The following is a 17712-nucleotide window of genomic DNA, read 5'->3' as shown; positions in this document are numbered from 1 at the left end:
GTATACCACCGGCTTCATCAATAAGTGCATCAACGACATCGTCCCCACAGTGACCGTGTGTACATATCCCAACCAGAAACCATGGATAACAGGCAACATCCGCACCGAGCTAAAGGCTAGAGCTGCCACATTCAAGGAGCGGGACACTAATCTGGATGCTTATAAGAAATCCCGCTATGCCCTCAGACGAACCCTCAAACAGGCAAAGCATCAATACAGGAATAAGATTGAATCCTGCTACACCGGCTCTGACACTCGTCGGATGCGGCAGGGCTTGCAAACTATTACGGACGACAAAAGGAAACCCAGCCGCGAGCTGCCCAGTGACGCGAGCCTACCAGACGAGCTAAATGCCTTTTATGCTCCCTTCGAGGCAAGCAACACTGAAGCATGCATGAGAGCACCAGCTGTTCCGGACGACTGTGTGATCACGCTCTCCGTAGCTGATGTGAGCAAGACCTTTAAACAGGTCAACATTCACAAGGCCGCGGGGCCAGACGGATTACCAGGGTGTGTACTCAGAGCATGTGCGGACCAACTGGCAACTGTCTTCACTGACACTTTCAACCTCAAGTTAGTCAATTTCATTTGAATCACGTTGATAATCTACTGGAAAATCCTTTTCAATCCTTCTCATATGAAGAGAAATTATAGATAAAACGTATCGGTGCTCATTGGCCATTGGACATTAACATTACACAACAAGTTGGAAATCGCAAATTCAACAATGAGTGGTTTGGAAGGAATCAGTGGCTAACTGCAAGCATTGCTCTGGATAAGAGCGTCTGCTAAATGACGTAAATGTAAATGTATTGCAAAGCAATCACTAGCCTGCTATTCAGTGAGGTGGGTGTGTGGTCCAAGTCTGGGTTTAAGGGTCTCTTTTCCAAGCTTAAAAGGATAAACATTCAACACCATGGGCCAGAAAAGGTTGACTACATTGGCCATGCTGTCAATCCAGCATGACTTCTGCCGCGTTCAAAACAACTGGAAACTCGGAACTGGGAAATCTCAGACTTCAGTGAGTTCAAGACAACTGGTAACTTGGAAAAAAAATGAGCTCCGACTGGGAAAATATGTTTTGAACGGTCATCCAACTCGGGCCTCTTTCTAGTGCTCCGACCTTAAGATCACTGACGTCATGATTCAACCTTTTTTTTTCTTGAAAGCACCATAAATCCAGAGAATGCCAGACTTTGATGACAAAGTTTGATGACAAAATTTGCCCACAAGGACCGCTGCGCCACCTTCCTGTTCAAGTGAGCACAGCACAACAAGGTGAGTCCAAAAATGTATTGTATGCTGCTGCATAAATTATGTAATATGCCAGGGAGATATGTATACTGTAGCTAAGAAAGTAATACTAAGTGTATGTTGTGTAGTAAGCTGTTAGTAGCCCATGTGCCTCACCCTAATAATTTGGTCCCTTTCCCCGTCATAACTTAGCCTACTGTTCTGACTTGGTGGTGCACATGTAGCCTATAGCCTGATTTAGAGAAATGTAATCATCGAATATTGTAAGAGCTTTCATTGTCTGCTTATATTCCCCCTTTATTTATCTAACGGTTCTGACTTGGTGTACAGGGAGAATACTGTAAGAACGGACCATGTTCTGAATTCTGTCGCTGTACATTTCAAAAGTGCTGAACAAATAGTTATATTGACTACGTCCATCCTAGCTCGCTCATTAATGTCTTAATCGAAATTAGGGATTGCCTCTTATCCACTCGTCGTCCCCCTCTGTAGCTCAGCTGGTAGAGCACGGCGCTTGTAACGCCAAGGTAGTGGGTTCGATCCCCGGGACCACCCATACACAAAAATGTATGCACGCATGACTGTAAGTCGCTTTGGATAAAAGCGTCTGCGAAATGGCATATTATATTATTATTATTATTATTATGCTATAGTTTGTACATCTCAATTGTCAGTAAAACCACATTTGTTTAAGCAAGTCAGCCATATCAGCTATGTTTTTTTTAAAGGCAGTAAATGAGGCTGAATTAACTGTTTCGCTGCCAGACAAGGCTCCGCTGATAGCCAGGTGTAGCAGTGGTAAGGTGTTGGGACTCTGCTGTTGGGACTCTGCTGTTGGGACAGCTTTATGTAGGCCCTAACAGTTTGTGTGCACCGTTTGTCACTGTTATAGCGCAATTAATGTATTGTTTAGTGTTGTGTTGTGTAGTGGCTTTGCTGGCATGCATCCCAACAATTTTGGGGGAGTTTGCCCCACCAAGATTTCAATGGCAAAATCGCCACTGATTGAGGCCCTAGATGAATCAGAGTACAAGAGCTAGTCAGTAGTATTAACTGGTACAAAACCCATCCTGTTTGGCTGAGGATTGGCATCAAATCACCTTCACATGTTAAGGTCGGGCAATTCCATGGTAACGGAATTATGCTGAGACTCAGTATTTTCACTTTAATATGTATACCAAACAAAAAACTATTGCTTTCAATGGTTTTTGTTTGGTATACATTTTAAAGAGAAAAATCTGAGACAGCGTAATTCCGTTAGCATGGAATTGCCCGGTTGCTAACGCATATCATGATTTAGAAAAGAGCTAAAGACAAGACTGGCCAGGTTCATGCATGTTTCACCTCCTGCAGTCTGCTGTCTGTATATGTGCAGTGTGCACATACTGTATTGCATATTGTCAGCCTAATGGGTACAGGTCAAGTCATTATCACTAATCATCATGCCTGAAAACAAATAATCAACGGAAGGCTCTGAGACAAGATCATAGCTCAGTAGCTTTTGTTTTGACTGATGAGCCCTGTGGCCAAGGATCTATTCCAGAATCTATTCCCTGTTTGTTGTTGGTCCCCTGTGGATTTATTTTGGTAAAGAGCACAGCGGGGACACAGTAAGATATAGCTTCTTACAGACGAGTGAATTAAAAAGTAGCAACTTCCTACCAACATGGTCTAGTGGTCTGGGAGCCAAGCAGATTGTTATTGCAATGTAGTGCCACTACCAAGAGGAGCTCATCCTTCCTATGCAAGATAACAACTGAAACTGAAACAGTACATCTCATATCGTGCTACATCCACATAGAGTACCTCATCCTCAACAACTTTCATTTGATTGACCCTGTTTTGGTCTTTTGAATAGAACTGTGGCGCTACTAGACTACGACACTATACAGATCAGATATATGCTCATCCTAGATCCGGTCAGTTCATTTGTCCTTGAGGAAATGTGAAGAAATCCCAGGCAGGCAGCTCTGATCCAGACATCTGCAAGCCTATTACATCCTGGTCCTCTCCCAGGTTCCAGGCTGGATCAGATCAGTATTATGCTGTGATCTGGAACCAGTAGGTTGTAAATGTAATACAAGCCCTCTGTTCCTGGCCATGCAATTAAATAGACCTAAGCGAGAACAACACACACACACACACACACTGACGGAGTTCCAATAGCAAATGTGATAGAATGCCAAAGTTAAAGATGAGTAGGACTATGACTGTAATACAGAAAGGCTGGATGGTCCATCAGTATATGAGAGGCATCCCCTAAAGCATGAGGCTGGGGGGTCTGGGAGCCAGCTAATCTGTGTAAATCACAGTGCTTACCCGCTGGGAGAGAGCTGGCCTGGCCTAGGTTAGACCACCTCTACATTAGCTGGGTTAGCACTGTGTTGGCTCAGACTGTCTGAGCAGGATCATATGATGTGTGTTAGTATTACTGCGTGAAGGCAGGGCTAGCCCCATATGTCCCTGCCCTCAGAATAACCCCCTGGCCTAGCTGCCCCTTCACCCACTCATTTGATCTATACCCGCGGCCCCCCAAGTTTTCGGCGCAATTGTTTTTGTAAATAACTTTTTAATGTTTTATTGTTGGACGTAAACAACAGTAAAAACACCAGCAAATCAGCTCTAAGTGATCGTAAATTTGGAAATCTGTTCCAAAGTATTCTGTTCCAAAGCATTCCCATGCATAATAGAGAGATATGTGATCCTATACAAATGTAAGCAAGGTTTGAAATGATTATGTTTTAGTCAAATATTATATGTTTAGGCTTCTTGCAGTCAATTTGCAGTCTACAAATTATTTGTAATTATGTTCCGGCCACAGCTGAATCTAGTTGATGATCCCTTCTCTATTGATTCATTTTTTGTGGTAAATTAGGCAAAAAAATTTACCTGAATTTTTATCCTACATAGGGTTGCAAAGCTACCAATAATTTACCTAATTTACGGGAATCTTCTGTAATTTTGGTAATTAACAGGTAATCTATGGTAACTTTGGTAATTTATACTTGAATAACTTTTTTAAAGTTACTGATAGTATTCATTTTTTGTGTCCATATTGTCCATGTGTTTCTGGTGGATAGACCATATGGTTCAAGAGAAAATAGCCTAATTATTGAAAAAAGCATCTAAATCAACAACGGCATTATTTCAATTAACTCTGCAACTCTTCCAACTATTGACTGTGTTCACAACTGCCACCAGTTTGGCGCCAAAATATTTACAACAAAGACATACTGACATAGTAAAATAAATAAAATTGACCATATGACATTCTCCCAATCCTCTTCTGGATCATCCAAATGCACTCTAGCAAACTTCAGACGGGCATGGACATGTACTGGCTTAAGCAGGGGGACACGTCTGGCACTGCAGGATTTGAGTCCCTGGCGGCGTAGTGTGTTACTGATGGTAGGCTTTGTTACTTTGGTCCCAGCTCTCTGCAGGTCATTCACTAGGTCCCCCCGTGTGGTTCTGGGATTTTTGCTCACTGTTCTTGTGATCATTTTGACCCCACGGGGTGAGATCTTGCGTGGAGCCCCAGATCGAGGGAGATTATCAGTGGTCTTGTATGTCTTCCATTTCCTAATAATTGCTCCCACAGTTGATTTCTTCAAACCAAGCTGCTTACCTATTGCAGATTCAGTCTTCCCAGCCTGGTGCAGGTCTACAATTTTGTTTCTGGTGTCCTTTGACAGCTCTTTGGTCTTGGCCATAGTGGAGTTTGGAGTGTGACTGTTTGAGGTTGTGGACAGGTGTCTTTTATACTGATAACAAGTTCAAACAGGTGCCATTAATACAGGTAACGAGTGGAGGACAGAGGAGCCTCTTAAAGAAGAAGTTACAGGTCTGTGAGAGCCAGAAATCTTGCTTGTTTGTAGGTGACCAAATACGTATTTTCCACCATAATTTGCAAATCAATTCATTAAAAATCCTACAATGTGATTTTCTGGATTTTTTTCCTCAATTTGTCTGTCATAGTTGACGTGTACCTATGATGAAAATTACAGGCCTCTCTCATCTTTTTAAGTGGGAGAACTTGCACAATTGGTGGCTGACTAAATAATTTTTTTCCCCACTGTACTTTGAAGAATCTCAACTATAAAATATATTTTGATTTGTTTAACACTTTTTGGGTTACTACATGATTCCATATGTGGTATTTCATAGTTTTGATGTCTTCACTATTATTCTACATTGTAGAAAATAGTAAAAATAAAGAAACTGTGGAATGAGTACGTGTGTCCAAACCTTTGACTGGTACTGTATATCCTTACATTAATGTATAAAACAGCAATATAAATGTCTAATGTTCTGAATGTTTGTCATATACTTACTTCGGCACAATAAAATATAAAGCTCTAGGTTGTCAACCTGCTGTATATTCTGACAGTTGATTCACTGCCACTAGGTATTAGAAACATCACAATAATTTCAAGGATGTTTACTCAGCTTTCTGACCAGACACATTCCTTTCAACGGTTTAGAAGTAAAAATACGACAGTTATTTTTACTGTGTTCCAAAGTCACACACGCTGCCTCTCTCCAAGTCACACTCTTTCCCACAACTGTAAGGCTGCACCTGGGGCAGTGTGTTGTTTAGCTCAAGATATGAGAACCAACCGAGGTCTGGCGGCCCCACTGTCTCGCTCTACAAAGGCCAGGGGTATGGTGGTCTGGCCGGCCAGGCTGCTGAACAAGACCAGGAGGATAATGACTCCACAAGATGGATCCGGTATATCATAAACACTAGATATTTGGAGCAGCTCTAACTCTACAACTTCCTGTGTGACAAGTTAATGTACATTTCAGAGCAGTATCTTTATGCACAACAGTGTCTGCTAAATCAGTTATTCAAACAGATTTTATACATTGTGATTTCTAAACTACATCTCCCTGAAGTTTTGCCAAAGATGCAGTATATATGGACTCAAAAATGTAAATTAATTCTGGTTTGGTAGCTAGTCCGCTATACTGGATGTCTAGTGTTCTATTCCCAGTGCCACTAGTGCACAGGGGAAGCGAGAGCTCATACCTGTCACAGAGGTGGTTGACAGCGCCGTAGGAGTCACAGCCGCAGGGTATGCAGCCAGTGGTGCCATTGGTGAAGTGTCCTTCCTCACAGTCCTCACACAGCAGCCCAGTGTACCCTGACATGCAGACACATTGACCTGTCTTCTTGTCACAGTCATCCACGTCTAGAACCCCCTCACTGCTACAGTTACACAGAGACTCTGCAGAGACAGACAGCAAGAGAGAGGGGGAGACTGTTATAATATACCGCCACTAGGATATTCTGTACATACACACACACACACACACACAATTAGAAGTGCCATACATCTGGATGACCGTGTAGACTATGCTGAGTGGGCATGTATTATTTACTTGAGCCCAGGTATGATGAGCATGGAGTCTGAGTTTTCTTCCACTTCTCTCCCATCTGTTTCTAAGAGAGAGATGAAGGGAGAGGAGAGGGACACAGGGGATGAGGCGGTAGGATAGAGACTGCTGCTGTTGGAGTATGAGACTACTCTGTGGTTCTTCCGGGAGACACAACAGTCATGACATGCAGAGGAAATACCAGGCTGCCATAGGTGTGCTGTTTAGCACATGTGGGCTGTTCTTACAGGAGAGGAGACAGGTTTACCCGGTTGCTTGTCCTTGCAGGTCCATGTAGGAGGTTGAAACTGAGAATGATGGGTTTGAAATAGAAGTTTGTCCTATGATCCAACAGGTTACTGTGATGCATTTGCTATTAGCATAGTACTGTATGTTTCTGTACAGTGAGGTAGGAAGTTTTGCAAGCGGCACGGTTCGTGGTGCTTGCTCCCATTAGCGGCGCCACTGGCTCGGCGCTCGAGGCCCCAAAAGATGAAATTAGCTGAAGTCTTGAGTGGCCGCCGCGCATGGTTGACCAATGAGCAGAGTTCATCTTGTCAACCAATCAAACAATGTTTTAATGACATAATTTGAGTTGACAAAAACCAGGACCGCTGGTCTTTATACACTGTAAGCTGATTTTCTCGCGGTTCAATTGCAGTTTACCGCGGACCTTCTGTAAACGCCTTTAAACTTTCAGAACACTGTACTGTATTGTTGTGCCGTCTTGTCAGACATCGGCTTGGCCATTAGAGAGGACTTAATGTCATTTTCTGAAACAGTTGCCTCCTCCTCAGATTAGCCCTCTCCATCTCTGGCCACTGTTCCAGCTTTATGCAACAAGGAAAGGGCATGGTTATGCAAGCATGGAGAGCACTGTCAGCTTTCCATTTGTTCACTGAAGCCATCTTCCCTGCACAACTGTCAGCCAAGATCACCCCCCAGACTGTGTGAGATCTTGGGCCGTGCAGCTCCCTATCACACACACACACACACACACACACACACACACTATTATAATCATGTTACACACAAATAAATAGCACTGAGCTACTGTAGGATCCATCACATCAAGTTACTTGTCACTTCCTATCTGGGCACAAAGCACAGAAGAAGAGAAGTTAACCTTCGAACCAAATTCTGCAATAATAAGTACAGGTGCAAACCACATAGTATAAGAATGGAGGATCAAAAACCCATGAATTGTGTGGGCTGTGTGTGCAGAGGAAATGTGCACTTGACTGATGTCTGTTTGTGTTTAATCTCAAAGCGGCAGAAAATTGGTTTGAGGGGAAATGTAAGCACAGTGAACAAAGGAGAGGAGGAAATCTCCATCTTCTTCATAGTAATTTGTTCCAGCAAAGTGAAGCAGTGTGGCGGCATGGTTCAGGTATGCAGACGGACACATGTGACAGAGATTATTCAAAACAACCTGCTGCTGTAAAATGACCTATGTCTAAAGTCACACATCCTTCTATGACAGTGTTTATGCTACTAACAAAAAAACATGGGAGGGTGGTACCACCTCTCCAACTGTAGACTGCTGTGTTTTAAACTCATAGAATGTGATATTTTATCACCATGCTTTGCATTGAATGATTGGGAGGGGTAAAAAGAAAGACATTACATGTCAACCCACTAACACAGTGACACACCAGAAAGGGGTCCCATCAGGCAGAGAATTTGTGTCACTGGGGTGAGGCATTAACCCTGGTTGTTGATATTGTTATCAGAGTGACCTTTACCCGAGAACAATGGAGCCTCGACAAGGTTGTAGAATCGCTGACTAGCTAACTACCCCCAAATCAGTCTGGTGGCGGGCGCATAATTTCACAGTCCCCTGATAGTCACCAGGGAGGCCATTTTATACAGTGACTAATAGGTGTTTCACAAGTGTTGCCCACCCCAACCTCCACAGAGGCTCTGTCGGGACGTTTATCATCATGCAATGCACACGAATAGCGGAGCAGCGGGGGAGAGAGAGGAGGGAGACAAGCCGCTGAGCATATAGCAGTGCTGGCTCATTCATGTCTTGGTCTGGTCATTTTGATTGGATGCGGAGTAGCACATTCCCCTATCCCTCTTCCTTGGTCTAAGGATGTTGAATAGACACAAAGGGATCAAACCACTATCCAAGCGGACATGTTATTGTCTGCTTGTATGAAAAATAAAATCTCATCGTTTTACGCGGACATGGAGAAGTCCGGGAATGGATAACTAAAAACATTGCTTAAACGCCGTCTCCCCTCCCATCCAATCACAATAATATCTGACACACTTATGCATGTCATATAGCCTACCTCAGAATAAGGGCCCCATCTCTGTGATCGCAAATCGTAGCCTATAACCTTTTAATATTGCGCAATTGGTCAATCTTGAACCGGTATGGTGTAATTCATATGGATCATTCGGTTATTTGATCATTTTACAAGGAGGTGGCCGTCCATGGATTGAGGTCCATGATCTATTGTTTCTACAAGCTGTCAGTTTCTTCGCCTGCCTGTGCTCTGCGTCAAAAGCCATAATACCGACATTGTTTTGACTGTGCCTTTGCCTACATATGAATTGAGTTTCTGCATCAAAAGGGCAATTTCTGCAAACCTAATGTGTGAGGTGATTAATTAAAGGCCAGAGACTCAATACGTTCATATATCAGTATATTTATAATGACGTTATCCATTGTGGAGGTGTGGCAGTCAGAGGATATTCTATACAATACACAAGATAAAATGACAATTGCATGCGCCTTAGAACATTATATATTTTATTATCACACCCAAGAGCAAACACAGGCTACTCACCTTGACTATTCTCGGAGGAGGTAATCGATGCATCGATGTTATCTGAAGACCATGCATCATTTGTCGTCCGCTGAGAAACCATGGAGACCATGTTCGGCAGCGTTTTTTCTGGAGGAAAAACTGATGCTTGCGCATCAGTGGATCTTTTGCTTGAATTGGATGTTCTGGAGCTCAAAAACGTAATTGTTTTTCTAGTGTGGGAAAGCGTTTCTATGCTTGGCTTTGGGGTTGTAGGGTCAGTTGTCGGTGGCTGAATGGTGGTTGCGGTTGGCGAGACAGGAGTCGTGGAGACCTGTATCGTTTTGCTGGCCTCTCCGGTGAAACCAATAGTAGGGGACGGCGTGAGCCCAGTTAGTGGGCCGAGCACAAACCTGCCCTCAGGTAAACGATTAGGCAAGGTGGTGTAGAGCGGCTCCAAGCTCTCGGAGGCTGAGCGAGGCTTCCTGGAGATAGGCGAAGCATCGTAGGAGTTGACGCTAGGTGCAGCATCAGAAAATCCAATATACAAAATAAATAGCAAAGCCGGGGATATGTACATCATTAAGGTCGTTAACCTCATATTAAATGTTAGCTCTCCATGTAAAGCCCTACCTAGTAAGGGTCTGTTTTAGACCTTTCCCTGAATGGACTAGCTCGCGTACTCCACTCCACCAGTGATGTCCTCAGCGACTATACGCTGTTCTCAGTGATTGAGAACAGAACTACCCACAGCTTTTTGCCTTCACTTTCCGTTCAACCTAGCACAGCGCAATGAAACGCTCTAAATTGTCACACTCTTCAGCCAATGAGGGCATTGATGGGAGGTCTCGTGGTATGGTTAGGAGCGTTTGTTTTGCTATGGCAAAGTCATTTTGATTGGTTCAATGCGTAGCCTAATCGTGAGCGAGTGCACATTGAGTGCATAAATCTGTTTTACTTTTCCTTATCAGTCCACAGAACACATCATTGGATACACTTAAACAAATAATAATATTACATTCTAAGAACACATGACTTTGTGTTCCTAGGCTAGGCTGCGAACCTACATCAATTCGATTATGGGACATTCGGCCTAGGCTAGGCTACTCAATAAATAACAGGCCCCTCTTTAACCGATTTCCACCTATAAGCAACAACATGTTTAAAAAGTGACTGTAGGCCTATAGAGGTACATTTAACCCTCATACTACCATACTACCGACAGCGGTAGGCTATATATTTTCTATCATAGCCCAAATATGTATTTTTTTATTATTCCGATTTTTCATGACTTTGTCAACCAACTTGATCTAAATCATTGTTTAATGTTTCTGTATCAATATGGACTGGAAAATCTAATCCTCTGGGGTCATTTTGCCCAAAGCACCAAATTCTGCCTATAGTAATTTGATAGATATTACCTTTATTTGAATCTAGGTTTCTCTGGATAGACAGATTATCTGTAGAGATATACAGTGGCTTGCGAAAGTATTCACCCCCCTTGGCATTTTTCCTATTTTGTTGCCTTACAACCTGGAATTAAAATTGATTTTCGGCGGGTTTGTATCATTTGATTTACACAACATGCCTACCACTTTGAAGATGCAACATTTTTTGTGTGTGAAGCAAACAAGAAATAAGACAAAAAAACTGAAAACTTGAGCGTGCATAACTATTCACCCCCCCCCCCCCCCCCCCCCAAAGTCCATACTTTGTAGAGCCACCTTTTGCAGCAATTACAGCTGCAAGTCTCATGGGGTATGTCTCTATAAGCTTGGCACATCTAGCCACTGGAATTTTTGCCCATTCTTCAAGGCAAAACTGCTCCATCTCTTTCAAGTTGGATGGGTTCCGCTGGTGTACAGCTATCTTTAAGTCATACCACAGATTCTCAATTGGATTGAGGTCTAGGCCATTCCAAGACATTTAAATGTTTTCCCTTAAACCACTCAAGTGTTGCTTTAGCAGTATGCTTAGGGTCATTGTCCTGCTGGAAGGTGAACCTCCGTCCCAGTCTCAAATCTCTGGAAGACTGAAACATGTTTCCCTCAAGAATTTCCCTGTATTTAGGGCCATCCATCATTCCTTCAATTCTGACCAGTTTCCCAGTCCCTGCTGATGAAAAACATCCCCACAGCTTGATGCTGCCACCACCATGCTTCACTGTGGGGATGGTGTTCTCGGGGTGATGAGAGGTGTTGGGTTTGTGCCAGACATAGCGTTTTCCTTGATGGCCAAAAAGCTCAATTTTAGTCTCATCTGACCAGAGTACCTTCTTCCATATGTTTGGAGAGTCTCCCACATGCCTTTTTGCGAACACCAAATTTGTTTTTTTCTTTAAGCAATGGCTTTTTTCTGGCCACTCTTCCATAAAGTCCAGCTCTGCGGAGTGTACGGCTTAAAGTGGTCCTATGGACAGATACTCCAATCTCCGCTGTGGAGCTTTGCAGCTCCTTCAGGGTTATCTTTGGTGTCTTTGTTGCCTCTCTGATTAATGCCCTCCTTGCCTGGTCCGTGAGTTTTGGTGGGCGGCCCTCTCTTGGCAGGTTTGTTGTGGTGCCATATTCTTTCCATTGTTTAATAATGGATTTAATGGTGCTCCGTGGGATGTTCAAAGTTTCGTATATTTTTTTATAACCCTATCCTGATCTGTACTTCTCCACAACTTTGTCCCTGACCTGTTTGAAGAGCTCCTTGGTCTTCATGGTGCCGCTTGCTTGGTGGTGCCCCTTGCTTAGTGGTGTTGCAGATTCTGGGGCCTTTCAGAACACGTGTGTATATATACTGAGATCATGTGACACTTAGATTGCACACAGGTGGACTTTATTTAACTAATTATGTGACTTCTGATGGTAATTGGTTGCACCAGATCTTATTTAGGGGCTTCATAGCAAAGGGGGTGAATACATATGCACGCACCACTTTTCCATTATGTATTTTTTAGAATAATTTGAAACAAGTAATTTTTTTCATTTCACTTCACCAATTTAGACTATTTTGTGTATGTCCATTACATGAAATCCAAATAAAAATCAATTTAAATTACAGGTTGTAATGCAACAAAATAGGAAAAACACCTTTGCAAGGCACTGTAGGTCCCCATGTACTTGCCTAAGATTGTACTTTTCTATACCACGTCGTATGGCTGTGTACAAAACCAAAAACGACCTTATTTTTGTGCATTCAGGTTTCTCTGGAGACATAATATTAATTTATACATATCCTCAGAGGGTGGAGGGGGACCTGTTGGAGTGATGTTGGCCTGATAGACAGATCACCTACAGAGATGGAGAACCTTATGTACTCGCTTATGGTTATAACTGGTTATAACTAAGTATGAACGTGTACAAAATCAAAATTACCTTAGAGATATGCTTAGTTACAGTCAAAACAGCTCACGAAAGTCTGTCAGTGGTATGAATACTCGGTAGAACTGTAATACAGAAACCAGCTACCCTCTGAATGTGCACATAGTGCTGTATTGGGGTGTATTCTCTGAAAAATAGAATTCCTATAATATTGTCCAATATTCTATATGTGCAACTTGTGATATTTTGGTTGCTATACCATTTGGTTTGAATGGTATATAATGCTGCACATTATATATAAGGGAATCAGTTATATGTTCATTTGACAGAATATGCAAATTGCTGTAATTTTACTTAAATAACAGTCTGTTTTGATTATATATTTTTTCAGATAACATTATTTACATGTCTAATGATGTTTTGATAATAATTAAGTTGATATTTTGCTATGATTGTTGCTTTTTCCAATAGTTTCTTCTTGCATTTGGTAATCCATTCATGTAAAATATGTTGGTAGTAGGCTATTATGAGGGTTAAAAGGAAAAAAATATGATTGTGATGTTTACTAGGCCTAGGCAAGATATGTGCGCTCAGTAGCCTAATCACCCATTGTTTCTACTGTGTGCGAGCGCCACTGTGCGGCTATAGGCCTTAACACCTGTCGTCATTGATCAGGAGTGACAAGAGCTGCACAACATGATAACAGAGGCTAGTTATGAAGCCAAGAGCTACAGAAATGTACATCTAATAATTACTCATTTGATTATGATTTGACAAGCCTTCAAGAGCCCACAATATGCAGTGTCCGGGTCCGGAGCATATAAAACCAAATTCTAAGGCCTATGTATGTGCGTATCCAACACAGCAGATGGCAGCACAACGCAAACTCTTCAGTAAATCCGGCTGACGGAACCGAACATGCACAGTAGTAGAAACATTAGCGAACAGCTGATACAATGGCGCCACTGGACCTGGATAAATACGCGGAGATTGCCAAGCAGTGTAAATATTTACCTGAAAACGACCTCAAGGTGAGAATCAATGCCTTCGCAATGGCAATCACCTCTACAAATAAGCCTGATGAGCAGCACGCATAGTAGCCTACTTATCAGATATAAGCAACAGCAAAATCACTATCACTTCTAATCATATCTAAGCATCCTGAACTGAAATCACAGACTGTGATGCCATAGCCTAGAATTAGAATTCAATGGATGCCATGATCACTTATCAATGTGTAAGTCGCTCTGGATAAGAGCGTCTGCTAAATGACTTAAATGTAAATGTAAAATCATGCTTGACGAAATGATTGGTATGAGATAGTATCATTTACAGTAGCTTAGTTGTCACTAGTGAATTTTTCTACTATGCCATTAATTCATTAAACCATTGCTTGGCATTGCATGACACATCACATTGAAGTCTCTGAAACTGTTACATTATGCTTCTTATTCTTACCAAGTGTGGGTTTTTCCTCAGAGGTTATGTGATTATGTATGTGACCTATTGCTGGAGGAATCCAATGTCCAGCCTGTGTCCACCCCTGTGACTGTGTGTGGAGATATACATGGACAGGTAGGCTACTTTATTGATCATCTAAGCTTTACAGCAACATTGCTAGATATTTGAGTTTGAAGCTGATGGATTTTAAATTTATTTCCAGTAATTCTGAAGTTAACTTGGTTGTTTCTTCTTCTCTCAGTTTTATGATCTGTGTGAACTCTTCAGAACCGGAGGACAGGTCCCAGACACAAACTATATTTTCATGGTTAAAACTAAACTATTCTCCCCTTGTCCACTCCCATTTATCTCAATTGATTTACAACGTCCATCAAGAATCACCCCATCATGATTTGGTGTCTGTGTCTCTACAGGGTGACTTTGTTGACCGGGGATATTACAGCTTGGAGACATTCACATACCTGCTGGTGTTAAAAGCCAAATGGCCTGACCGCATCACGCTTTTAAGAGGAAACCACGAAAGCAGACAAATAACCCAAGTATATGGCTTTTATGGTGAGAATTTCATTACTTCACCATATCCAGCCCAACCAAATGTTGCAATAATAGGCTACATTAGTAGTTATCGTACAATCCAAACCATTGACTCCAGGTGCACTGGTTGTAAATGGGATGTCCCCGGTCTATTTTGCCTTTCAGATGAATGCCAAACCAAATATGGAAATGCCAATGCCTGGCGCTACTGTACCAAAGTATTTGATATGTTAACAGTTGCAGCGGTGAGTACAACTCTATTGCTTTGTATTTCTGATTTCCTGCAGTAACATCCCCCATATCACAATTTTAGCATTTCAAGCCAACATGGAGATGATTACACATGATCCTTAAGATATGTTCTACTATCACAGTTATTGAGCATTCTAATGCTGTACTTTGGTTGTTTTCTTATGCCAGCTGATGGATGAGCAGATTCTGTGTGTTCATGGGGGCCTCTCCCCAGACATAAAGACCCTGGACCAGATCAGAACCATTGAACGTAACCAGGAGATCCCCCACAAGGGAGCATTCTGTGACCTTGTCTGGTCAGACCCCGAGGACGTGGACACCTGGGCCATCAGCCCCAGGGGAGCTGGGTGGCTGTTTGGTGCAAAGGTCACCAATGAGGTAAGATTAGTCTTGTTCAACACTGATAAGAGATGCACACTGCAGTACATACATTGTCAATTTCACACAGTAATATATATGAAATAGGTAATAGTAATGTTTTCTTTTTCACATTCACATTTATCTCACTCTGTCGTTATTTTTTTGTTTATATATCCCTCTATGTGCAGTTTGTTCACATCAACAACTTGACATTGATCTGTCGTGCACATCAACTAGTCCATGAAGGTTACAAGTTCATGTTTGATGAGAAGCTGGTCACAGTCTGGTCGGCTCCTAACTACTGCTATCGCTGCGGCAACATTGCCTCCATCATGTTCTTCAAAGACGCCAATACGAGGGAGCCCAAGCTGTTCCGGGCGGTGCCCGACTCAGAGAGAGTCATTCCACCCAGAACAACGACACCATATTTCCTGTAAACACTGCACTAACTATCATCAGCTTTGGCCGCACTGTTATCAACCACCACATTTGTAATGTATCACATACAACGGAGCGACAACAACTCCCGTTGAAGTGACACCACTGATTATGTCATTCATATTTTACCAGTGGAGGCTGCTGAGGGGAGGACGGCTCATAATAATGGCTGGAATGGAGTCAATGGAATGGTATCAACCACATGGAAACCACGTCTTTGATACCATTCCATTGACTCCATTCCAGCCATTCTTATGAGCCGTCCTCCTCTCAACAGCCTCCACTGTATTTTACTATAGGCTATTGTATGTAACTTGTATACAGTGCTGTGTGTTTTTGTGTCTGCTGTAGCTCCCTTGTGCCAACATGTGTGTTCACACAGAAGTACCCTATCAAGTAATGCCACTACTCAGTTTCAAACGTTTTAGGTGATAGCAGTGTCAATATTTTATGTTTTTATCGAACACATGTTAGATTTAATGAATCATGGTAGTTTACAATAAGAACACGTGAAGTGAAACAGGAACACTTATTTTAGCCACTTTACAAGGAGAAGTCACCGTTTCAGTTTGACTTAGGTCTATTTGCAGCTTATTAGGTCTATAGAAGATGTTATTTGTCAGATGTTAGATTTTATTTTTGTAATGTATATTTTTTGAATTTCATGTATCGTGTAGATATATATATACAGTGTAAAGCACTCAAATTAGAAATATGTTTAAATGAGAATGTACTCATGCACTTGACTTAGTTGTCTCATGTAGTAGTCTTATAATAAAGCTATAAGCCTGATAATTGAGCCTGATAATTGAGGTGAGAAATTATTATAATGAACATCACTGATCTAAAACGTATAGATAGATAGGTTCATATGTCTGTAGATAACGTGATTCAGTTGGTAGGCCTATTAGAGCAGTAAGCCTAGATGTGGTTATTTGTTTGAACTGTCTGTGATACAGGATGAGCATGTGAGCTTGTAGGCTATCAAAATGAGGGATGCTGCTATTACTGTAAATCATTAAATACGTGGGAATACAATCAATGCATCTTATGTTCACAGAGAAATGTCATTTTATGCACACACAGGTGTAGTCTCCCCAGTATCCATCGCCCTGTTTTAGTTGACTGACATGAAGTAGAGCGAATACCTTTCACACCTCTCTTTTAGATGCAGTCTCAATTTGTTTTTTTATAAGAGAAAGTGGGCTGGCAGGTATAAGAGCACCTCCTCCCAGCTGCCCACTGCACTGAGGCTAGGAAACACTATCACCACCGATAAATCTACAATAATCGAGAATTTCAACAAGCATTTTGCATAGGCTGGCCATGCTTTCCACCTGGCTACTACTACCCCGGCCACCAGCTCTGCACCCTCCGCTGCAACTTGCCCATGCCCCCCCCCCCCCGCTTCTCCTTCACACAAATTCAGACAGCTGATGTTCTGAAAGAGCTGCAAAATCTGGACCCCTACAAATCAGCTCGGCTAGACAATCTGGACCCTTTCTTTCTAAAATGAGCCGCCGAAATTGTCGCAACCCCTATTACTAGCCTGTTCAACCTCTCTTTCGTAACGTCTGAGATCCCCAGAGATTGGAAAGCTGCCGCGGTCTTCCCCCTCTCCTCACTACATATTCGTCGCCAAACCCACTGGCTCCAGGTCATCTATAAATCACTGCTAGGCAAATCCCAGCCGTATCTTAGCTCATTGGTCACCATAGCAACACCCACCCGTAGTATGCGCTCCAGCAGGTATATCTCATTGGTCATCCCCAAAGCCAACACCTCCTTTGACCGCCATTCCTTCCAGTTCTCTGCTGCCAATGACAGGAACAAACTGCAAAAATCTCTGAAGCTGGAGACTCTTATCTCCCTCACTAACTTTAAGCATCAGTTGACAGAGCACCTTACCGATCACTGCACCTGTACACAGCCCATCTGAAATTAGCCCACCCAACTACCTCATCCCC

At 42.5% G+C, this 17712-nt stretch overlaps 2 protein-coding genes across 2 annotated transcripts in view; one reads left to right on the top strand and one right to left on the bottom strand.

Moving 5' to 3' along the window:
* Nucleotides 1-9993, bottom strand: part of LOC311141489 (multiple epidermal growth factor-like domains protein 9) — a gene marked incomplete at its 5' end in the record, with an annotated part of 35282 nt that extends 25289 nt beyond the window's left edge. Inside the window, 2 exons of the mRNA XM_084176831.1 lie at nt 6287-6485; nt 9435-9993. Of these exons, the coding sequence (XP_084032957.1) occupies nt 6287-6485; nt 9435-9993 (758 nt within the window). The remainder of the gene's footprint in view (nt 1-6286; nt 6486-9434) is intronic.
* Nucleotides 9994-13622: 3629 nt separating this feature from the next.
* Nucleotides 13623-16790, top strand: LOC311141507 (serine/threonine-protein phosphatase 6 catalytic subunit-like). The gene is made up of 7 exons (XM_084176854.1): nt 13623-13731; nt 14180-14275; nt 14403-14468; nt 14575-14716; nt 14861-14940; nt 15116-15325; nt 15496-16790. Exons 1-7 carry the CDS (start codon nt 13657-13659, stop codon nt 15742-15744), a joined length of 918 nt encoding a protein of 305 aa, XP_084032980.1. The 5' UTR covers nt 13623-13656; the 3' UTR covers nt 15745-16790.
* The last annotated feature ends 922 nt before the right edge of the window (nt 16791-17712 follow it).

The sequence above is a fragment of the Coregonus lavaretus genome, assembly GCF_964263955.1.
Source record: "Coregonus lavaretus genome assembly, chromosome: 14".
NCBI lineage: Eukaryota > Metazoa > Chordata > Actinopteri > Salmoniformes > Salmonidae > Coregonus > Coregonus lavaretus.
The sequence above is the reverse complement of the archived record's forward strand: the minus strand, read 5'-3'. Positions and strand labels throughout refer to the sequence as shown.